This window comes from Poecilia reticulata, chromosome 7 (assembly GCF_904066995.2).
Source record: "Poecilia reticulata chromosome 7, P_reticulata-male-v2, whole genome shotgun sequence".
NCBI classification, from domain to species: domain Eukaryota; kingdom Metazoa; phylum Chordata; class Actinopteri; order Cyprinodontiformes; family Poeciliidae; genus Poecilia; species Poecilia reticulata.
The window spans coordinates 30,007,390-30,033,100 of NC_088836.1; the positions used below are offsets into that span (position 1 = coordinate 30,007,390).

The following is a 25,711-nucleotide window of genomic DNA, read 5'->3' on the forward strand; positions in this document are numbered from 1 at the left end:
ATATATGAGACTCACCTGCACCCAAGGGGAGCACTTGCATGTTTTCGAACTCCAGCGTGGTGTAGGCCGGGTCCAGAGCCTCGCTGTAGTCTGCCATGTCCATGTCTACCACCGGTTTGGGCAAAGGAAGTCTCAACTACCTGACAGTGGGGCAGAATAACTTGTCCAAGAAGCTAATGCCCCCCTCCTCCACTTCCTTTCTTTTCTCACACCTCTAATTTTGCCCCCTCCCTTGGTGGCTTTAGGCCTAGCCCCGCCTAGAAACAGAACCGGTCTTAGTCCTGGCTTGGCGTGATGAAGACCCGCCGCTGTCAGAACGGAGAGCAGTGACTGAGAGCAGTCCTGCTGTACCACTAACCATCAGAGAGGTGGAGTGATTCCTCGGTTGATGGTTAACTAAACGCTCCAGAGGTGAATCACAGGGTTGCCTCTTTTTTTTCTTTTTTTTAAGCAGAGATAGCACAACTTCAATATCAGCCACCTCTGCATAATTTTCCTTCAGAAGTGGGACAAACAATCTCTTTACAATGCAAAATCTTACCAAGTATTTTTGTCTCAATTTTAGTGCAAATATCATAGTTTTGTTTTTATTTCAGGAGCAGTGACTTACAATTTGCTTTTTACTGCAAAAACACAAAATGTCACCAAGTATTTTTGGTCGAGTTTCTAGACCAAACATCTTGGTACACTTGAAATAAGACAAAACTAACTTTTCAGCATATGGAGTGTTGTTTTAAGTCAATATTTCCTTAATACTGTGTGAAAACGTACTGTTATTGGCAGATTATTTCATTATTAAAACATTTTTCCCATGTCATTAGTGTAATTATCTGCCAATATAACTGGACATTTTCATCAATATTAAGAAATTATTGACTGAAAACAAGCTCCTATTTATTTATGTTAGTTATGTCTTAGTTCAAGTGTACAAAGATATTTACACTAGAAACTAAACTAAGTTCACTTCATAAGGATTTGTGTTTTTGCAGTGTGGGAGCAGTAATTTGGGATTCGCGTAAAATTAAGCATAGTTATGTTTTCAAAGTGAGATACTGATATATACTGTCACATGTATTTAATTAGTGTGTCAATTAGGGCTGTTGTAAACAAATATTTTATTAATTGAGTAAACGGGGGAGCAAACGAACGTAAGATGGGGGTAGAGGGAGGAAATACACCAGGGGACAGACGAACGTAAGTCCATAGGGTAAAGACGAACGAGCAAACCTAATGTAGAGGATTTGGCGGGGGGAAGCCACAACCGTCCGGTAGACCAGGGGATGAACGGAGGGAGCAATACGGGATATTTACGGCACTGTTCGTCACACTCAGAAACTCATCTACCAGCCATGTACCGTAACGATGCGCTCCGTCACCCGTTTGTTCAGACCCGGATACATGAAATTTATTGTGCGGTTCGTCCGTAAAGTTACACTCACTGTAAATATCACAGCCCCGAGTTTAACAGGGAGGGCATCAGTTTATTTTTTTTTGGGGGGGCGGGGGCAAAATAAATCTATGTAGCAATAATAATATTACTCAAGCACATTAAAAAGGTGCAGCGCAGTAAAACTACTCTTCTAAGTTCCATTGTTACTCAAGTGAATGCAACAAGTACTACCCACTGTTGAACATACATCACATCAATAGCCTGCACTTGTTAGCTCAAGGTGCTGTATTGGTATTAGCTTGTCATCTTTTAGCAAACATTACCTGCCTCCAGCAGCATTACTCAACTTAGTCGGTTAGTTAAGGAGAAAAAACTGAAAAGTTCTTTGCCTCGGCTGGTTTGCCGCCATGATTCTAACCTGAGTTCCACACAGCACAGATGTAAACCCAGCGCGAGCGTCTTAGCGCTCATGTTGTGTTTAAAGGCGGCTCGGAAAAACAGATCACGACGTGTTAACAAGGATTAAACCGTTTTAACGACTTAAAGAAGCGACAGAAGGCACAGAAATTGGAAGTGCGGAAGGCCCTACTGTATCAAATCGATATAGGAATAACAGAGAGCTGGTCACTCTGAGGTAAAAGCAACAACTTCCAGTCCATGGGGGAGCGGATGGGGGCACGGCTGACTCCGGCCTGAATCAACTACTCAGCCGCCCGCCGTGTTCAGTCTATCACTAACGTATAAATACTCCCGCAGCGCCCCGTTCGTCCTGAACCAGCAACTACCGGAGAAGAAAGGCTGCCGTACTCCAGGCATCGCGCCAGTCATTTTAAGGATGTTATTGGTCCCTCAAAAACGATGAAAACCAGGGCATTATCATCACTCAATAAAATCCCCATGGCCCGAACTTGAAATTTTAATGTTATCAATCAATCAATCAATCAATCAAATTTTATTTGTATAGCACATTTCAGCAGCAAGGCATTTCAAAGTGCTTCACATAATTAAGATAAAAACAGCATGTGACAGTGCATAAACAGAAAGACAAAGAGAATTTTAAAAAAGAGGTAAAAAAGAAAAAGAAAAAAAAGAAAACATTAAAACCCGCACCCCTTGACTTCAGTTAAACATCTCACACCTCAGAGTTTTAGTTAAAACGCCATTTAACAAGTATTCTTACACCTCAGAGTTTTAGTTAAAACGCCATTTAACAAGGATTCTTACATCTCAGAGTTTTAGTTAAAACGCCATTTAACAAGGATTCTTACACCTCAGAGTTTTAGTTAAAACGCCATTTAACAAGGATTCTCACACCTCAGAGTTTTAGTTAAAACGCCATTTAACAAGGATTCTTACACCTCAGAGTTTTAGTTAAAACGCCATTTAACAAGTATTCTTACACCTCAGAGTTTTAGTTAAAACGCCATTTAACAAGAATTCTCACACCTCAGAGTTTTAGTTAAAACGCCATTTAACAAGGATTCTCACACCTCAGAGTTTTAGTTAAAACACCATTTAACAAGGATTCTCACACCTCAGAGTTTTAGTTAAAACGCCATTTAACAAGGATTCTCACACCTCAGTTTTAGTTAAAACGCCATTTAACAAGAATTCTCACACCTCAGAGATTTAGTTAAAACGCCATTTAACAAGGATTGTTACACCTCAGAGTTTTAGTTAAAACGCCATTTAACAAGGATTCGCACACCTCAGAGTTTTAGTTAAAACGCCATTTAACAAGAATTCTCACACCTCAGAGTTTTAGTTAAAACGCCATTTAACAAGGATTCTCACACCTCAGAGTTTTAGTTAAAACGCCATTTAACAAGGATTCTCACACCTCAGAGTTTTAGTTAAAACGCCATTTAACAAGGATTCGCACACCTCAGAGTTTTAGTTAAAACGCCATTTAACAAGTATTCTTACACCTCAGAGTTTTAGTTAAAACGCCATTTAACAAGGATTCTCACACCTCAGTTTTAGTTAAAACGCCATTTAACAAGGATTCTTACACCTCAGAGTTTTAGTTAAAACGCCATTTAACAAGGATTGTTACACCTCAGAGTTTTAGTTAAAACGCCATTTAACAAGGATTCGCACACCTCAGAGTTTTAGTTAAAACACCATTTAACAAGGATTCTTACACCTCAGAGTTTTAGTTAAAACGCCATTTAACAAGTATTCTTACACATCAGAGTTTTAGTTAAAACGCCATTTAACAAGGATTCTTACACCTCAGAGTTTTAGTTAAAACGCCATTTAACAAGGATTTGCACACCTCAGAGTTTTAGTTAAAACGCCATTTATGCTGCTAATACTTAGCTTTCTGGAAGTGAGAGCTTCGCTCAACGGAAATAATGTCCCCGCCATGAGGAATCGTTCCAGCCCTAGTACCAGTCAATTAAAATATTTAATCAAGTTAATCATACTTTAGCAGAGTGACTAATCATGATTAATCACTCTGATTAATCATGATTAATCACCATGCTCAACAATGTTATCTTGAAATGCAAAAATGCACCTCATTTTAAAAATGTTAGAGAAAATGTTTTACTTTTCAAACCAAACATCTCAGTTTTTCAAGTTTTTACATTCAGGACAGTTTAAAATAAGTCATTTCGCTTCAGAAGTAGAAATGATTCTTATAAAGTCTTTATGCTTTGGTGGAAAGATATTGCAATAAATTGAGTACATACTGTCTTAGTTTTTTATCATGTAAGACAAAACTTACAAGTAATTTTTCAGCAAGAAATAGGAGCATTGTTTTAGAAAAATAATTCCTTAATATTGAGGAAAAAATACTAGTTTCTTTGGCAGATTATTTCACTCATAAAAATATATTTTTCCCATGTTATGAGAACTAATCTGCCAGTGAAACTAACACAATAGTAGAAATTCAATAAGAGACACAAATAAGAAAATAAATCAAATCCTTGAAGATAAAAAAATAAACATCTTATTGCATAAAAATGTAATAACATAGCAATTAAGTGTAGAGTTGATCATTTGTCTGCAGCTAAAATAAATACTGTCAATTATAATCTGGTAATTGTTTCTTGGATTAATAATTGGATAGCAAAAACCAACACTGCAGCACATGCATCTTTGATACAGATCCAGTTTTGCTAGAAACCATATCAGGTTTTTGTTAATTCAATGTGAGCCTCCGGGTTCTCCGGTTCCCTCCCACAGTCCAAAAACATGACTGTCAGGTTAATTGGCCTCTCCAAATTGTCCCTAGGTGTGAGTGTGTGTGTGCATGGTTGTTTGTCCTGTGTGTCTCTGTGTTGCCCTGCGACAGACTGGCGACCTGTCCAGGTGACCCCGCCTCTCGCCCAGAACGTTAGCTGGAGAGGCACCAGCAACCCTCCTGACCCCACTAAGGGACAAGGGTGTAAGAAAATAGATGGATGGATGGACAATGTGAACCTTTTATGAAAATACCTCAAAATTAGCTCTTCACCCTGCTATTTGAACAAAACAAAATCACAAAATCCATCTTTGTTTCTGTGGATTCCTTGATTAGTTTTGAGATTTAAAAAAGGCATTCAGTAGGAATTTTTTTATTTTTACAGAATTTGAACCAAGTGAAGCTAAAATGCCACTTGAGGAGTTTTGGGTGGAACATGTTTACATCTGAAATGCAATATATATATATATATAGTTTAGGTTTAATTACAGCACAGACAATGTGGTTCACATTTTTAAAGTTTATATACTCCAGTTAACGATTAACCGATTATTAAATTACATAAGGATTATCTCAATAATCAATTAATCATGATTAATTGTTTTAGCCTTAACATGAGGCTGTCCTGTTTCCTATAAGAGAAATTTACTTCATTTTACTTGAAAATGGTCTTTTAACTCTTACAAGATAATAAAATAAAATACAATATCACTCTTATTTCTGACTAATTAAGTGAATTTATTGTAATTACTTTGCACTGTAGCTAAATAAAAGGACCTCAGTTCATTCTGCCATAATTAACTGGGGTAATTACTCTCACGCCTTTGTGTAAAAGCTTTCTTTGTTTGTGAAAGTCCAAGTTGCTTGATCCAAATGACCTGAATTTTTTTGTAAATGCAGCTGATTCTCTGTGAAACATGCAGTCCTGACTGATTAACAGATTTATGAAATTCCCCCCAGAACGCTGAAAAAAAGTAACATTAATGTCACATTTCTCTGACAGGTTAAGAATAAATCCCTCTACCTGAAACTAATGAAGGAAACAACAAAAACAAAGTTATGTCTGTGTTTTTGTTGTTGTTGTTCAAATAGCAAATTTAAAAGCATATTTTGAGGAAGAATTCACAAAAACTCAAAATTGAATGAATAAAAAGACAATCTGGTTTCTAGCAAAACTGAGTCAAAGTTGCATGAGCTGGTTTTTAAATTTAAGAATAATTCATTTTATTTTAAATGAACTAGTTTAGTTCAGATTTTGGTTCCATTCATCTATGGATGAAATTTTCATTCAGTTAAATAAAATTCAATTAAGTCTATTCAGTAATTTATAATCAATTCATTGCAATCACATGGAGATATTAGAAGCTGATTTACATTAATTTAATTTTGATCCAAGCTGAAAACACTGCATTCATGTTGGAACTATATCCAAAAACATTTAATGCAAATCTCTCAAAACTCTTTACATTCCTATTAAAATGCCAGAATTTTGCAATATAAAAAGAAAACAATATTAAAAATAGATTTTTTAAAAACTCACTCTTAATTTTATATATTATATACTTTAGTTTATATAATACGTTGTCCTGAGTTGTTACCAGTAAACAAAGGTATCAGTCAGGAAAAGGGTAGAAAACAATAGCAGAGAATTTTTGCATCCTTTGATAACATAAGCCTTTTCTTATGAAGAAAAAATCCAAGCGTTTTTGCTGACAAATGTGCACATCAGAGAACATAGATTTAAAATGAAGCATGGTGGAGGTGGCAGCATGCTGTGGGGTTATTATGATTCAAATTTAAGCATTTGTTTTTTATGGAGATCAAGTAGCGAACCGTTTTTCCGTCCATTTGATGTCCAAACCCTCTCATTCTTGCAGCAAGACACACAAAGCAAACAGCCATATGCACTTTAGAGACAGAGCAAACGGGAGAACATCCAAATCCCAAGTCAGAATTCGAACCCACAACCTTCTTGCTTCAAAGCAACAGTGACGCCATCATGGAGCATGGTGCAGAATTTTCTTCAGAATTCTAACTTTTCTCATCTTCTGAGATTAAAACTCAGAATTCTGAGGTAAAAGTATGAATTTTGAAATTGGTCAGAATTCAAATTTTCTTTTTAATTCTGTGTTTTGATCTTAGAAGATTAAAGTTAAAATGGTAACTTTATTTGTGTGCATAAGTGTGACATGTCACTGTCATGAACATGACATAAAGGTCATGAACACGAAGGAGTCTTTATGAGTGTCTGACTGTTGTCATGATTTTGTAAATAATGACAATTTAATGCAAAGTTGGCACTTTTAATAGACCTTCAATTCAACCTTTAGAGCAACTTTGCAAACTTTGCAAAGTTGCTCTAAAGGTTGAATTGAAGGTCTATTAAAAGTGCCAACTTTGCATTAAATTGTCATTATTTACCGAATGACACTTTATAACAACAGTCAGACATTCATAAAGACTCCTTCATGTTCATGACAGTGTCATGTCAGCCTTATGCACACCATGTCAACTAAAGTGTTACCATTAAAATTCTGAGAAAGTCAGAATCAGCTTTTTTCAGAATTCAGTTTTGATCTCAGAAGATTACAGACTTCCTCCCAATTCTGAGAAAAAAAATCAAAATACTGAGAAATAAGTCAAAATTCTGAGAGAAATAGTGCCAAATTTTGAGATTAAAGTAAAATTCTGTTTTGGTTTTTTAGGGATTATGACATTTCTCAATTCTGAGTTTTGATCTCAGAAGATAAAAGTCAAAATTCTGAGATCAAAAGTCAGAATTTTGAGATTATCCTTAATATTCTGAGAGACAAAAAAGGCCAAATCTTGAGATTAAAATCAAAATTCAGATTTTGCTGTTGTTTTTCCATTGATCCTTTAGTAGAAAGTTGAAGATTATTTTCTTGCGTCAGTTTGGATCCAACCATCCATCCCACAAAATAACTTCACCAAATCATAAAGATCCAGAGGTTTGAGCCACACGGTCACCTAAATGTTGTCTGATTACCAAGATTACCAAGACAAGATGGATGACGAAAGCCCTGCAAAATTATTCAATCAAGTTTTCACATCTTTTTATTTTTGCCTTAACACATGTACTTGTTTTTTTTTTAATCTGAATTGTTAGGAACATACGTCACATAAAGAGACACTTGATACTTACTGTAGCTGCAATTGTGGTTAATAAAACCCCTCATAAAATCAGTAAGTGAATATCATGGAACCACAGTTGGCAACTTTTCCTGGAAAACATGTTGTGAAAGGCTTTTTACATGTGACTTTTTCCACACAGTACCGTAAATCGGATTGTTTTGCAAAGTGTCCGCCTCTTCCATGTCTCAAAGCAAACAGTAGTCTTGTGTTTGAAGAGAAAGTGCCAGCACACACCAACAGGTCAACGATCGTCGGTTCACCCAGACCTGTGAGGCTGTATAAGCCCCTTATAGGACGACTTGTTAACCAGGCCCTTAAATTACACTGAAAACTCATAAACGTATTTTTTTTCCTGCCTGCAAGCAAACATAGCAACATTCCTTGAGGGCTGTTCGTGATTCTGACATGATTTGATTAAATATTGACAAACGCCACCCTTAGAGTAATCCACTAAAGATGAAAATGGGATTTGGTTTGGAAGAAACTCCCCTTTTTCTCCTTTCTGTTATCACTGATTCAGATTAAAGACATTTACAGAAAGAAGAGCATGAAGCAATGGAAACAACCCAGATTAAAAACAGATTATTAGCCTGGTCACCGTGCGTCGGCCGCAGCTCGATCAGAGCGTACTGTTTCGCTTGCGTGTACAGAGGTCATCGGTTACAACACCGCTCCACGTTCGATCCGTGCTGCTCTTCTGCTCTGGTCATATTTGTTCAAGAAGTGCTCTGATTATTTCAAAGCAGGAAGCGCGTGATGGCGGAGGGGAGATGCAGGAATCACTGTGCTGCTATGAATGAGTCACTCACTGCAAATCTTATCTTCCGAGTCATTAAAGTGCTTTTATCACTGCTTCCATCTTAAAGTTCAGCAAAGTCCTCAAGGAACAGTCATATACTGAACTATAAAGTATAATCTGTAAGGTTACAGCTTTCTGAATCGTAAACTGACAGACTGTTCTCATGGGTTTGATAAAGCAGCTCAAAAAAAATAAAAATCTGTGACTTATCTGATTGTTGCTTTGGAGGTTTTAGTTTCAACATGTTTCAACAATGAAAACCTGATTTTAATTTCTAAAAATGCGTGTAATACACAGGCTTTTCCTTAATTTTGCTGATTTTTTTTTTGTCTAATTTAGTTAGTTTTTAATTAGTTTTTAGAGTTTCTTGGCTTTTTATTTAAATATTTAGTTTTCGTTTTTCAGACCTCGTGCAAGAGAGAAGCAAATAAATAAATAAATAACATTTCAAGCAGCAAGGCAGTTCAAAGTGCTTCACATCATAAAAACACAAAAATCAACAATTGAAGCAATAAATGTTTCCAAGTGCCAGCGTTACACATCAAAATGTTGGTCAGTGTTTCATTTATGACGTACAAAAGCAACTCTAAACAGGTTGCTTTTGGGTTTTATTCTAGATTTAAAGGTTTACATCGATGGGTAATGAATACTCAACAGAAGATATTCCATCCATCCATCCATTTTCTTCCACTTATTATATTATTGTTATCAAAAAATTGACTCAATTATTGTTGAACAACAACTGACTGGCATTTTCTCTCAACTTTTTCTGTCGCCATTTTGCGGACTAACAGAAGCACCACCAATTTAACTTGTCAACAGCTGACGTAAACTGCTTGTATTTGGCCGAAAAAAATAAATCAATCAATTTCACATCAGTTTGAAAGGCCAATGAATAGAATCATTAACACAAAAACGCGGGATATTACATCTATAACTTAAGCATGTTTTAGTTTTATAAACGCACAAAATAGTTCCAGTTGTATTTTCTCCATTGATTATAATTTTTGTCAGTTATCGATAGGCTTTCTCAATTTGTTTTTTTTTTTACGGTTTTCTGTTTTAGTCAACTATAAAATCCTTGAATTACAGACTAACTTGAGTTAAAAACAGTGTTTTTTGCACTTATATTGCACAGATATCTTCTAAACACCCTCAATCTTTCCTCCAGCAACAGGCCACTGATAAAGTCTATGAAGCAATATCGGCTAATAAGTAGATAAGGAAAGGTCAAAGAAAAAAATATTTATCAAAAAGCAGGAAGATCTTCAACAAAGGATCTTTAATGTGCTTTGTTTTTTAACAGTGTCTGTTGTGTAGCTGGCATCAAAACAAATTTTCCATTTATTTTGGAAGAACGAGGATCTTAACAGCGTTCTAGTGTGAAGTTTCTAACATAATGCCCCAGTTTACTTAAAAATCAGAATATGCATAGTAAAACATCAGAATATAAACTGGAGCGATTCCTAATACTTGAACAGTCAGATGTTCTTCAACATACCACCAACCCTGACCTCAAAATCCAAGATGGCTGCAGCACCATGGAGATGGAGTGATAAATACTCATTAAATCAGCTACATACCTAATATCGCACCTCTAGTGAACATGTTTCCATCTGAATTCATAAAATGGCAACAAATATTTTGCTTGTAGCTCCAACATTAAGCCCCATTAATCCAGTTTGATATGAGTTCTACCACATGGTTTGCCACCAGTCTAACCACTGTTAGCAATGCAAGGTGAAAACAATGACAATAATTTTTATTCATACTTTAGAGTTTATGAGCTCCAACTTGGAAAAAGGAACTGGAACACCGACTGAATTTGGAGATCTGGACATTTGTCATGAGCTACGAGCTTCAATTTCAATATGGCTGCAGCACATAAACAAGGGACATTTGTTATAATAATTTATAATAATTCACTCTTTGAGGTTGTGTCTTCTTATTAGTTAATGACCAAGGAAGAAGGCCAGGATCACAATTTCTATTTTGCTAGCTTACTAAAGTTAGTATTAGCTATAGCATTAGAACTTCTCTCCAGTTTATTTATGTCAAATGACATAAAATAAATTGTTTACAAAATACTATAAGCTGTAAAAGAGTAATTAGTTAACATGTAAGCGTTTTCAACTAGTTATATTCATTTCATTCATATTTACTTTTTTGTTTTGAAGGTACAAAACCTCCACAAGTTCCACGACTCCAGTCCACAAGAGTTTATGTCCTATAACTTCCTGATGTGTCTCTAATCCAACACACAGGAATAAAATGACTGAATTCCCTCCTCAGTTTTACAGAATCCTGCTAATGACCTGATTATTTGACAAGGCACATGCGAGTTATTCGGCTGATCAGCACGCCCACACCACCAGGGGGCCCCCAAGAGCAAAAAACAAGCATCATAAAAAGAAAAGAATTAAACTGAATTGAGCAAACTAAATGGTGTTACATATGGAAAGGCATAGTTTCTACACAAATAGGTTAATTTCTTCCTGCTGCTGCCACTGTTAGGAAAATACACAACATTAAACGTGCTAACTTGTTTGCTGTAAATTTTGTATTTATCAGCTGATGTTATTTTCAAATATTTAAAATAATGTGGCATCCTTAAATATCACTTTACATTTTAAAATATATTTTTTGTGATTCCTGTCAGGTTAAAACCAATTTCCATTGTAACACTAGTACGATGTAAGCTAATTAAAAATTAGGCTAATTATAGGAATGTTACACTTTTAGAGTGATGAAGTGTCTGGTGTTCACCTGTTGGGATAAAGGGGCCTTAAAAGAAAATCTGCTTGGGGCCTCAAAAAGGTTTGGACCGGCCCTGGACTCTGGAGTGACAAAGCAGAGATTCATCTAGAAGTTGCAGGACAACAATCCTTGAGGCCTCTACTTAAAGTTTTTTTGTTTGTGTTTGTAGCAAAGCATTTTTACATCATGCAATAAAACCAGTTTTCTCTGCATAGTTTATATTTTCTGTTACTCATTACATTTTCAGATGATGGCAGAATAAAATGTGGCATCAGGGTTTTGTTCGCTTCTGTGGTTTGAGATGATATTAAATGGTTGCCTTGGAGAAATATGAAGGGCCAGACACAGCTGCCGTATAATCAGTCACCCAAACTCCTGCCCTGGGGCTAAAAGTCAAAGGATCGCCGAGACCTGATGTAACACTTGTATGATTCTCCCCTTTGAAACTTCAAACTCCAGTTTGTGAGCAAAGTCCTGTCTATCTTCTGAATAGGAATCTCCGACCACTGACCAAACTCCATTTGTAACCACTGCCTATTTGTACCTTCTCCTCAATGACTAGTTTTCATTTCCCCCAAGTCCGATCTCAAAGGCAAGCGGCCGGGGAAGAAGCAAAACGGTAAAAATGAGCAAGGCAGCAGCTGGAGGGAGAAAAAGACGACCGCTGTGGCCTGGAGGAGATGAGGAATATACTCTGTCTTATTTTGGGGATTGTTTCTGAGAGATCTGCAACACGGTGGAAATGTAAGGCGCATTGAGGAGCATGTTGACGATGTTAAGAGTGAAACAGGGAGACGATATGCTGCCTGCAGCAGATTTGAGGCCGGCAGAAAGAGGGAGATGGAGGAGATAGGTGAGTGAAGCGTCATGGCAAAGACCTTGTCAACAGATAACTATCTGCAAATAAGCCAGCTTATGCAAGCCCCTGTGGCTCGGCGGTGGATAGCAATTCATTTGTGCCAGTGGAAGACTGTGATTTACACTACTGGATATTATTTTGAAACAGATTTCCTTTTATGTTCTGCAGCTTTACTTTTACATAATTAAACGTATAAGAAAAAAAAAGACATGTTTTTGACTTTGTTTTAAAGATTTTGCATAAAAGTTGAGTTGAACGTTTTGTTTTATAACAATTTTATTCTATTTCTTGAGCTTATTTTGAGCTATTTTTATAAAAATGATTTAAGCAGTTTAAAATAATTGATCGTTTGACATCCCATCTTGTTTTGTCATTTTGTTTTTTTTTAACTTATTTGTGAAAGAGTAATGGGGAAAAAAGTCATGCCTATTTAAATGTGAATATTTTCACAGCATAAACTGGTGCTTCAATGTTAAAAATACACTTATTTAAATGAAAAAAAAAAAACTTCATTTATTCAAATTTTAAATGTAAATTAAACTTATCAAGTAAGAATCAATGTTTATGTCAGTGCATTTCTGAACACTAACAAAAAACAAAATTTGAATCACTCATTCCTTTAAGTATAAGCCAGGCAGGTTCAACCTTTAAACATATTTTTTGAGTGTAAAACTCAGTCCAACCTGTTTGGCCTCGTTTCATATCCAGTCACAGTGAGGAAAAAAAATAAAACCCCAAGTAGCCTCTGTGCAGCAAATAAGTAAACAATTGCATCAATAAACACGAAGAGCCATGCTTGACGTAAATCAATCACAGTGTCTGATAAAGCTCGATAATCATTAACTCTGTTTTGCTGAGAATTCATTTTGACTGGTGTGCTAATCCCCTCTGTCAGCAGCTCCGCTCTGAGTAGCTTTTTATCTCTAGGGCTCCTTCAGAACGTCAACCGATCAATAGACGTTTTTACCTCCTTAGCTTGAAAAACAAGACATGTCAACTACTTTTAGAGCGATTTCTAAATATCAAACCTGATTATCAACTGTTCTCTGTATTAAGGGGGGTTTAAACGGGTCGACGTCGTCATAAATTCGTAGCGCAGCAGTCATTTTTGAACGAGAAGTTGACGCTGATAAATGAGCGGAGTTATTAATGTGAAACTTAAGGAGCTTGTCCAGTGTTTATGTTTCGAAACAGAGTCGCATGCGGTGCATTTAGCGTCTCACAGCGGACTTTGTTTGGACCATGGCTTGGACCGTTTCTCTTTCCAGTTCTGATACGGCTCCACCGCCATGTTGGTTTCTGTATTAACCGGCCCGGACGCCCTCTGCTGGTCGGCGGCCAAACTACAACACTAGTCTAACGGAAACTATTCGTTAAAGCTGTACTATGTACTGTACCTTTAATTAAATAATATATAAATAATGTTTTTTTTTAAATATTTGTTCAAATTTACCCATATTCCCTCATATTACCATGTCGTGACAGTATTTTATGACACAGATAATCTGTGAAAAGCACTCTCTCCTACTTGAGCTACTATTGCCATCTGAAGAAATCACCACTCTCAACCAAAACCAACCACTCAGAGCCAGGAAGAGGCTCTAAACATACAACAACTTGTATACAACGCTGCCAATCATCCTCATGTACTCGCTGCTATGTGCTAACAACTTAACATTACAGGAAAATCGTTCAGCCGCCGTCATCGCCGTCCATGCTTACTAAGCTAACAGGCTTTGCTAGCTGTAACATACCTTTGAGCAATGGTGGAAAGAGCAGGAGCATGAGGGTGATTGACAGCACCAAGACCCTTGATTATAGTTAGCACTGGAAGAAGGCAGAAAGCTTTATTTTTATTTATTTTTTTCCCTTACGGTTTCTGTTACATCGATGGTTGTGGCAGAATCTATAGATAAAACTCATTAAGAAAATGTTAATATATCAATAAATAGCTGCCTTTGCATGTTATTTACTTCTTAAAGTTAAATAACATCGAAAATCTTTTCATGTTCATGTAATTTGGCAGTATACAGATAAAAACTTTGATTTGATTGATAAAATTAATTTTGAAATTGTGTAGGCAACATAAGGATGGTGTTGAAACTCCTGAGAGTCCCATTCACTGCTGAGCTGAAGAACTATTTTACTGTTTTTTAATGAAAAATAACAAGACTGAACTTCAACTGGAGAATCCTATGTTGATGTTTCATCCATTTTAAATTAAAATGACTTTTTTTTCTTTTTGCATCAGTGCCATATTAAATTGGCAAACCTCAATAGGTAGGCTGATCAAATCTGTACTGAATTGATCAGCCTGTACTGAAAACATGTTAGTCACAAATTATGTATTTGTTGCTTTTCTCAAACTACGTCATACATTTTTAAAGATAAAGGTAAACAAGTTTTGATATCAGAAGTTTGAAAAGAATGTACTTTATATCACACCATATTAGGACATCACTGTGTATGATCTTTTATATTTACATGTATAATGCTGTAGTTGATGATCATTGATAATTTCTCAGTAAATGTTCAGTTTTTCCTTTTAAGTACAGTAAAAATGCAGCTCGCTGCTGCCATCGCGTGGACAAAAAGCAACATTCCACCTTAATTCATCGGTCAAGTTCAGCACATTTTCCAAACTTTTCACTGCAACAACACAAAATCTCACAAAGTACTTTTAGTCTAGTTTCCAGTGCTAATATCTTACAGTACATTTGAAATACCTTACAATTAACTTTTAAATAAGATATAGGAACTTTATTTAAACCAATAATCCCTAATATTGATGAAAATATACTTGTTCCATTAGCAGATTTATTCACTTGTGGGAAAAAATTTCTTGTAATACGTAAACTAATCTGCCAGTGGAAATATAACTTGTTTTTCTGAATATTAAGGACTTATTTACTTACAACAACCTCCTCTTGCTAAAAAAATTACTTCAAAGTTAGTTTTGACTTATTTCAAGTGAGACATTTGCACTAAGAAACTAGACCAAAAACACGTAAGATTTTGCGTCTCAAAAATCCTAGTTGGTCTGCTTACAAATTATTCATAAAGCAGAATTAAAACTGGACCTAATATAGGTTAGAAGAGGGATTTCTAGTTTTTATTATCTCTGATCCAGAGAATAAAAAAGGTTTGTGTGATCTCAAATGTGTACACAAAGACTGCTGATGAGCTCATATTGACAACAAACAGTGGCTCAGCAACAACAACAAGAATGCAGCAAAAATATATCAGGAATAATTTTTTTAAATGCAGTTTAATTTCTGGAATCTGCATTAAGACCACATCACTTTCCACTTGCTGCTTAAAATTCAAACTGGGATCCTGACCTCAATATTTGGGACTCACCTGAGAATCAAAACATTCTCCTTCCTCTCAAAACAACACTGCAAAAACACAAAACAGTCCCTCAGGGATTTGTTTTAGGACATATCTCAGCTGTACACTGCAAAAACAGTAAATCTTAAAACATATTTTGTCCAGTTTCTGGTGCAAATGTCTTAGTACATTTGAAGTGAGACAAAACTAACTTACAAGTAACTTTTCAGCAATATACAGAGGTGGGTAAAGTACCCCAAATACTCTAGTAAGAGTATCACTACTTCAGCATATTTTAATTTAAATAAGAGTAAAAAGAAGCCAAGAAAATTACTCAAGTAAAAGTTAAAAAAAAAGTATTTGGTAAAAAGTCTACTCAAATACTGAGTAATAATCAAATGATCAATCATTTAATATTTAAAAATGACATGATCAGATGGAGCAAAATATAAAGTTAAGTGGAAATTTTGGTATTTTACAGATGAAAATGACAATAATTCAAGTAACAAAAAATAACAAAGTCAGGCAAAAGAAGATTTTTTGTGTGTGTCTGTGTCTAGAAATTATTTTAAAACGTTTGTTTTTCATTCAGTGGGTAGAAAATCCAGAAACTTTACTCAAGTAAGAGCAGAAATACTTCACAATAAAGTTAATAAAGCAAAAGTAAAAAGTACAGCGTAGTAAAAATACTCCTACAAGTAAATCTTTTCACAAAAGTTACCCTAGTAAATGTAATTGAGTAAATTTAACTAGTTACTACCAAACTCTGGCAACATAGGAAGTAGGAGCTTCGTTTAAGTAAATAATTCCTTAATATTGATTAAAACGTGAACGTACGTGTACATGTATTTGCGTATTTATTTGAGATATACTCGCCGGTTAAATGTGAGGGTAGCATTGAGTATTACTATAACATATTTTGCTGAAAAGTCACAGTTAGTTTTGGCTCAGTTCAACTCTACTAAGATGTTAGCACTAGAAACTAAAAGATATTTGGTAAAATTTGGTGTTTTTGCAGTGAATCCGTATTCTTTTTTCCTGCCTTCAGGAGCTTTTCCATCTCTGCAGAGCTTCCTGTTCTCTGTTCCCCAACGCCCAGATAAACCGCAGCTGACCCAGCTGACCCTTACCTGGGTCGTTGAAACGCAGCGTCCCATCCTGACAGTACATCCCTGTGAAGGCCGAGCTCTGACAGCGAGCCGGCGCGCGGATCGACGGCCCATGAGCCTCGGCGGCTCTCTCGGGCCCAGCCAGGCTGAGGCAGTGCCGCCGCTGCTGCTGGGGCCCCGCGGCTGACTGTGAGGCCACATGGGGATTATCCCCTAATGCCTGTCACAATGAGATTTGATTGGAGTCCTGAACACCCAGATTAATAGTTTAACGATGTAAAAATACCTCAGAATGAGCAGCGAGGAGCTAATATTTAGTGTAGCTTTGATAAATGTTTTTGTTTTCAGATGTTCCCCCTTTGCATCACTTTTGAGAGTAATAATGATTTGTTCTTAAAGATTGGATCAGATCTTCACAGTGAGGGAGATGTTAGCATTACAAGCTAACATCAAGGGTATCCTGGATTTGACTGCTCTCCACATGAATATTTCAGTTCTCTCAGGGTACTCCAGCTTCAAACCAAATACATAGAAAGATCAATGCACTTTGTTAAAATAAAATAGAAATAAAAAACGTTTTGGTGCTTTTTGGTATTAGCATCGCTCACATTACATATAGACTGGCACAAGAATGAAAAACAATGTCTTGAAAATTTTGTTACTCTTTCGGATATCGTCTCCTTTTCTGAGTTTGATTTGCAGCCGCACTCCTGCTGATAAGTATTATACCATCAGAAAGTCACAGAGTGTTTATGCTCTGCAGAAACATCACATCTTACCAAGTGTTTTTGGCCCAGTTTCTACTGGAAACATCTTAATTCATTTGAAATCAGCAAGATAAAAGAGCTTGTTTTAAGTCAAAAATTCTTGAATATCAATTTAAAAAATGACAAGTCCTACTGGCACATTATTACACATTTTTCCCATATTACAGGTGAAACTTGTACTTTTCTTATCAGTAGAAATACAGCAACATAAAAACTAAATTAGATGTTGTGATTTATGCATTTCCATGAGTATGCTCTTTATATTGTAGTTAGAAAATATCTGACTTATTTTTCACTTATGGAAAAAAGCTTAGTTTTTCACTTCTAGTTGTCTTTTTTTATACACTTTACATTTTGCTGTTCAGTCATGCTTTCATTTAACTTCTACAAAGCTGGTGCTAATAAAAAAAAACGCCTTAATGTTAAAAGTAGATTTTCTGCTCAGTTTTGCTTCAGTAAATCAACAGATGTAAACATATGTTTTTTCCCAAGGGATTTATGAAAGTACTGAATTTTAGTTTACATTATTTAGGCTTCTTTTTCTGTTATACCATAAACAGCCCACCCCGTATTATTTTTAGCCTCAGTACTTTCTGATGAACTCAGAGGCCGTGTTTCAGTTTTGTAGGCAAACAGAATGAGCCTATCTACCGGCTGTTGTCCTGTTTACACTCCTTACTGGGAGTTTGTCCTCTACTGAGACCGTTGAGCTATTAACGCCATGTGTTTGACACCAACAGTGTTTATTCTATAAGCTCCCACTTAGTATGTAACGAAAGAGGCTATGGAGGAATGAAATGGCAACAAATGTTTTTGATAAAATGGCTAAAAATTGTGAAAAATTACCTATATCTTCTGATATTAATATCAGATCAGAGGAAAAAAGTAAAAACCCGAGAGTTTCCAGATGATAATGTCAATTATTAAGGAGAAAAAGCTAGCCTAGCTTAGCTCTTTGTTAAAATTTGTATATTAATTTGTGCTAAATAATGAATTAATTTTGGAAACTGTAGTACCTGGAGAAAACCCATGCATGCACAGGGAGAACATGGAGACTCCATGCAGAAAGACCGGGGCTGGGAATCGAACCCAGAACCTTCGTGCTGCAAGACAACAGCTCTACCAACTGCGCCACTGTGCAGCCCCCAAATAAAACTCAATATGGTTAAAAAGAAAAAAGTAAAAAACTAAATGAATGTGTTGGAATGGCCCTGTCAAAGCCCAGACTGATTGAAATGCTGAGTCATGACTTTAAACAAGCTGCTGAAACCTAAAATACCTGAACAGTTATTAGGATTTGGGGCCGACTGCTTTCCCACGCTGGGTCATTTGGGTTTGGATTCATTTTTTTCCAGTTATGCAGAAAATAATCACAAAATAACTGCTTTTAATATTCACCCAGATTAACTTCGTAAAATAGAAAAATGAGTTTGATGATATGAAATGAATGAATGCAACCAAAAAAAATGCAAAATCATGAGAAATCTGCAATCGTGTGAGTACTTTTTCACAACGAAAAGTAAATTCAGTCCTGTTTTCAAACTGTTAAAGTGTTTTCTTTCTTTATAAAGTTAAATAAAATCTGTGTTTCGACTTGTTGGGCCAAAGAAATTCCAGTGAGTCTGGGCCAAAAGGAGCTTAAAGGCCACAGCTGCCAAAGAATGCATTTGTAATATTAACGTCCTGGTTTTGGAGGATTTGACCAGCGTTCAGTAAACTGTAAACAGATCCTTCAGAAAGCGTTGCTGCTGCTCTCTAAAACGTTTCATTTTAGTTAGTATGACGCAACTAATGTCTAAACAACAAATTTTCTCACCGTTCAGATCAGCGTCTCTTCCTTTATTTATAGATTTATCAAATAAATTCAGTTGTTTTAATCATTTCTTACTCAGTGGAGACCAAGTGTAATAAGTGGGAGCTGTGTCTGTGAGAGAGAATTAAAAACATTTTGGCTGTTTGAAAAATCAGATTTGTTTGTTTACTGGTCAAAATAAACTGGAGTCTCTGGGTTAGTGGTCTTGTGTTTCCCTTTGCAATGTGAGTTTCCTGAATCCTAATTACTTCTTCATCCCAAGACAAAGAGGCAAATTTTACTGTTTTTTTTTTAAATTCAAGTAGCCCTGATGTGATGCTGTCATGTTTCGGGTGAATAAAACTGACTGACTGTGGCAGAAACAAAGTTTTTTAAAGGTGACATGTTATAAAACAAATTTACGTTTCGCACATTTTTGTACAAAATTGAGTCAGTGTTTGGCAATAAGTTGCTGCTTTTTCTGGAAAATGAGCCGTTTCAAAAACATTCCGAATGTAACGCCACAAATCAGCAGGAACTGCGCTGTTACCTAGCAACCCCAGCGAAGCCCAGCCGGTTACCTAGCAACCCAAACTGAGCTCCAGGACATTTGGTCAGGTGGTTGAGCTGCTGTACAATGGCTGCTGGAAAAGAGAAGAGATTTTTTTGTTGACTCACCAGCCAGAAGAAACTTGCTGCATTTACATTGGTTGTGCAGGAGGCTCTACTTCTGCTTTTCAAAGATGTACGTTTGTATTATTGCTGTTTGCAGCCATTTTGGAATGTCTGTTTATAATTAAATATGATTAAATGTCTCTGTGGTCCAAAATCCTCTTTTCTGATGAAGCTAAAGTTTAGATTTAATCTGGAAATCGACGTTTCCAGACCTATAGGTCTCCCATTTCAGACTGGAGGAAAAGTGGAGAGGACAGAATCCACGATGCTTGAAGAAATAATCTGGTATTGTCAAGAGGAAGACGATGCAATTCAGACAACCTGAAGTCCACTATCAAAGCAATCTGGGCTTCCATCAGCATTTCCACAGACTGATTGCCTCCATGACACGCCGCATTGATGCAGTAATTCATGCATAAGGAGCCCCAACCAAGTATAGAGCTCATAGAAATGAACACACTCTTCATCATCTTTAGATTTTCTGTTTGAAATGTAATATTAAAATTTTCTAAGAAACTAGATTTTGTTTTTTCATGATCTGGAAGATGTAATCATTAAAACTACCGGAAATACTGCTTTGAAATATTTCACTCTGTGAATCTGTGATATATTTACAGAGTTTCACTTTCAAAAATGAGTTACAAAATAGTTTGAACCTTTATTTTATTTTTTCTAGCTGTACGTCCATAACATCTGATCCATCGTCTCTTTAAGTTTTTATTTGCCTGATTTAACACTCAGTTATTGCTTTTCATGCTTTAAAAGACACAGAGCAGCTACATGAATTATTGTTTGTTGCCTCATTGACTCAATTCTCCCATCACACATTTTAACGTTTCTTTTTCTAACACATTTTTTATTTTCTTCATAAACATCTGATTTTAGTATCTGATGATTTTCTGCTGTTATTTCTGACACTAATTATGCCAAATATCTGCCAGCATTAACTCTGGAGCCACACAGTGAGATTAATGTGATCAAAGTTATGCAGTACTGACCCAGCAGTGGGGCATCATTTCAAACTGCAGTACTGAAACCACTCAGTAAGTCGGTCTTAAAATCTTAATTCATAACTGATCTATTCTATTATTGAGTAATAATAAATAAAAACACAATTTTAAGAAGTAAGAATGTACACAACTGTCACCAGGATCATCTTAGGATGCTAATATCTTTCTTTCCATGAGGCTGAAACTTATTATTGAGCTGCAGAAACCTCTTAGTATTTACCAGTAAATTCTTGCAGACTTTACAACCCTGACAGCAGGATTATTACACTATGATCAAGAAAAATATGCAGCAGAGTACGGTCAAGATTTCTCGTTAAAATGTGGTTTTGCATATTTCCCCACATGCCAGTGAATGTTTGTAAATGGATTTGTAGATTGTAGAGACTATTGGCTGGTGTTAATGTGAAATAAATATAAGATGGGATCAGTTATAGAATCCCACATTCAGAAATAAATCAGCTTTCTCAGCCCCCTTTATTTTCGTCCAGGGTTTTATGAAAATACATCGATTTGCATTTCTGCGTCCCACTGTAACATGCAAATCAGTGAATGAATGACTACAGGTGGGCAACTAAACCTCTCACCAACTGAAACTACTAACTGGACCTGCTCTCACCGGAACAATGACGTCAACGCTGAGGAAAAGAAAAAAGGGAGGAAGGATGAGAGCAACCAGGGTCTGTTCAAACTTTCTCTTTCTTTCTCTCTGTTTCATCATCTCTGAAACCTTCGTGACCGTCTCGCTCTCCCACTGCCTACATTTTTAACAGCCTCCATCTCTCTGACACACCTCCTGGATTCCAGCCGTGTGAAAAAGCCAGCCACATATGGCGGACATGTTTATGAATTTTCTCAGAGCCAAAAAAACAAAGAAAAATGTCTGCAACAACGGAAACAATCGAACAATCCCAAAACAAAGAAAAACACATTTTTGTTCCTTTTCACCAAGCGTGTAGCCAGAAAGTGAGTACTCACCAAACGGAGGTTCCATACTTGAACTGACTTGAGTGTTTACATTGACCATGTCGTCATTTATTTCCTCTGGAGCGTAAAAATGTAAAGATCCAGCTTTGTCCTTCTTTATAGTATGAGATGTAAAAAATGTGCGAGTTTGGCCCAAACGTGCCGTAGTGTGAGAAGGGTGTCGTTAGCGCAAGGTAAGGCCGGCGTTGCTGCTGTTATCTTATTGATTTTCCTAATCTGGGCAAATGTGGGTGGGGAGGTTAAACAGTAACCAGGCTCTTATGGACACCAATCCATATAGCAGCTCTGTAACTATAGCAACATGATGATAGAAACTCAAATAGAAAAGAAAAAAAAAGTTATGATGTACTTTCTCTCTCTCTCTCTTTGTCTCTGTCATCCAATAAACAACAGTTTCTGCAGAATAAGAGTTAGAAACAGGGATGGGAGACGATTCGGAGAAACTGGGTGGGGAAGGACGGAGAGGAGTGGAGAATTTGCAGAGGGTGGCAGCACTCAGAGCGAGTGGTGGGTGATGTTGTTGACTTTGGTTTGACTGATGGGGAAAAGTGATTTACTGCTCAGCTGCTGGGGTTTAAGACCCAAACGGATGAAAGCGAAAGTTAAAAATCTAAAGCAGGGGGGAGTCTAAAAGTTCTGATAAAACCTTAACAAACAAAAATATTTCAGTTTTCTCTGCGTTCAGTGGACATCTTTTCACATTTATGTTTGATTTTTAATTAGAGTTTAACTCCTGTTTTCTAAAGTGTCTGAGAAACTGAAGGAGTTCAAATTGTTTAGCTCTTTATGCTAAGCTAACTAAAGATGCTACAAACGCCTACATATATAGCAGCTGTTTGTCTCATTCAAAATGACTGAGAATAGTCACAAATGGCTGCTAAATAACTTTGTGTCCATCTATTTTTTTTTTAGTTTTTAGCCAAGTTGGTTCTTGTTTAAACATTTTCAGTTTTTCTAAATTTGTCAAGGTTGAACCAATATGAATGAATTTCACAGTAAATTTATATGACAGTCTGTATAAAAAAAATGTATAAAAATTAAAAAAGCAAGTGTAGCATGTATATTTATTCACTTCCCTTTATTCTGATAGTACTAACTAAAGCTGCTTTTCAAGTTCAAATAGAAAAAATAATGGGGTCCACCTGTGAGAAACTTAATCTTAATATAAAAACAGCTGCTCCTTGAAGGCCTCAGAGGTTTATTTATGGAATATTAATGAAGAAACACAGCAGATCACTCAAGGTTAGGTCATAAAACAATATTTAAGGCTTTGAATCTCAGTTTAGGGCTGCATAGTGGCGCAGTTGGTAGAGCTGTTGCCTTGCAGCAAGAAGGTTCTGGGTTCGATTCCCGGCCTGGGGTCTTTCTGCATGGAGTTTGCATGTTCTCCCTGTGCATGCATGGGTTTTCTCCGGGTTCTCGGGTTTCCTCCCACAGTCAAAAAACATGACTGTCAGGTTAATTGGCCTCTCCAAATTGCCCCTAGGTGTGAGTGTGTGTGTGCATGGTTGTGTGTCCTGTGTGTCTCTGTGTTGCCCTGCGACAGACTGGCGACCTGTCCAGGTGACCCCGCCTCTCGCCCGGTACGTTAGCTGGAGAGGAACCAGCAACCCTCCTGACCCCACTGAGGGACAAGGGTGAAAGAAAATCGATGGATGGATGGATGGAATCTCAGTTTAATCCATCATCTGGAAATTAAATAAATATTTCCCAGCCCGTGTTAGCCCTTGGGGAGCTGCAGAGATCAGCTACTGCTCAGGTGGAAAAATCTGAGCAGATGTTAATAGTATTCATCTTGATTCCACAAATGCAGCCATTATGACAAAAACCAAAGCAGCTGCTGGAAAGAAAACCATCAGAAGTCATGTTTAAGGTTTGCTGCAGTCATGTAGAAGAAAGTGTTGTGGTTGGATGAGACCAAAATGTTTTTGTTTATTCATTTGTCTGGTGGAAAACTAACACTTCACATCACCCTAGACACACCATCACCACTGTAGAACATGGTGGTGGCAGTGTCATGCTGTGGGGCTGCTTTGACTTTGCAGAAACAGTGAAAATGGATGAAGCTAAAACATATTAGGGGCTTTAAAAGGAATTGAAAGTGATGCATCCGCAAGAACTACTTAATTAGAATGGTTTAGACTGGCCTAGTTAAAGTCCAGACCTAAATCAAGCAGAGAATCTGCAGCAATAAGTGCAAACTGAGGTTTCAAAATGTATAAAAGCACCTTTCCTTTACTCTGTCTTGAATTCATGCATGAAATCCCAGTGAAAATTGACAAAATGTGAAGATGTGTGCGAACACGTTTTCAGCCGCTCTGTTTTTCACATGGTTCCTGTTTGTGCTCACAAATTGCGAGCGTAACTAATACTCTCCTCTTTTCTGACCATAAAAGCTGCATTAGTGTCTCGTTTTATGGCGGAGAAAGTCTCCGATGGGTAAATCGGGAGACGTAATGAGGTGAAATGCAGGCCAGAAAATTTCCTGCAGCAGCATTGAACAAACACGACTTGCCAACAACATATTACCTGCCTGCATGATGCTGTGAATTATCACTGATTTATGACTTAATTAATGGCCAGTCAGACACACACAGAAGAATAAATTATATTGTTTTATTGTGGGAGTGACTCGCACAGCAAAACGAAAATATTTCACTTGTCAAACTGAAGTTATAATAAGTAGCTCGCCTCAGATTCAGTTTTTATTTGTCAAGAAACTTTTACTTTTCTAATTAAAACTCATCACTTGGTTTGTTAAAAATAGTATTTTCTCGCTGCAGTCTGAAGAATCAACAGCAACGTTTGTGTAAAACATTCATCAGGTGATGCGTTCCCCTCGAGCTGTTGCCGTGGCAACTGCCTCAACTTGTTATGCTAGCGTTCAGCTGGTCTGATGTTCCCCATCAGTAAAAAGACACATAATTTGAAGTGATGTGCCTCCATCTTTGATCCTTTGTTAAGGTATTGAGTTCTGGTTCTTCTCAGAATTGAATATTAGTTTCTCCCGCCGGTGTTTGTGTGAAAAGTAAACACGCTCTGCTGGATGTTGTAAAGTCGTTGCTGTATTTTCTACTTCCTCTGTCACTGCTGGGGTTTTATATAGCAACACATAATTCATTGTTCAGTAGTTTGCAGAACTAGCCGAAGTTTAAATGTGTGAACACATCAGCTTTATGATACTAGGGAAGAATTTTGGTCCAATTGTCTTTACAATTCCTTAATTATTTTAGTATTTTAGTATGCATTATTTTATTTATTTGTTGTTATTTGTTATTTATTTGCATTGATCATGATGGCTATGGTTTGTATGAACCAAGGTTTAATAGTTTTGCAGGTTTTGATTAGTTACATCAGTGGTTCTTAACCTTTTTTGAGAAACCGAACCCAAGCAGTTTCATATGCGCATTCACTGAACCCTTCTGTAGTGATAAATAAAATTATTTTTTCCCTCCAAATTCAAGACATAGGGGTGACCCAACAAGAGTCTAGTCACTAAGTCTTCTTAAAAGGTAGAGTCTCTGAGAACAGTTCTTCAAAATATAGTCAGTGTTTTCAGCAAAGTTGAACTGACTGTCCAGGAACGACCCAAGGTATTTAACATTTGCCACAGTTTCAACAGGTTGGCCATTGAGAGAAACTGGAACCACTTTAAGGACTTGTTTAGATTATTTAATTAGCTCTACATTCTTAAGAGAATGAAAAATTAATAATAAATAATAAAGACTTTGCGGTATTCTGATTTAGTAATGTAATTATATTAGTTGTGTTACCATCCCCACACCACTAGAGGCAGTAACAACCCCGAAAAGAGGCGACTAAGGAGCAGATTTAGACTATAGAATTTGGTAAAAACAGTGAGTTTTGCTGAAGTAATTAAAGACCCAAGTTCAAAT

At 36.6% G+C, this 25,711-nt stretch overlaps 1 protein-coding gene across 3 annotated transcripts in view; it reads right to left on the bottom strand.

Annotated features, from left to right (window-relative positions):
• Positions 1-22,070, bottom strand: part of hnf4a (hepatocyte nuclear factor 4, alpha) — a 35,214-nt gene extending 13,144 nt beyond the window's left edge. The window contains exon 1 of one of the 3 annotated variants that reach the window (XM_017305598.2): positions 21,807-22,070. In XM_017305598.2, the coding sequence (XP_017161087.1) occupies positions 21,807-21,855 (49 nt within the window). In that variant the 5' untranslated portion in view covers positions 21,856-22,070. Of the gene's footprint in view, positions 1-15; positions 587-16,608; positions 16,808-21,806 lie in introns of those variants that run through there. The other 2 variants (XM_008414604.3, XM_008414602.3) reach the window with 2 other exon arrangements.
• Positions 22,071-25,711: the final 3,641 nt, after the last annotated feature.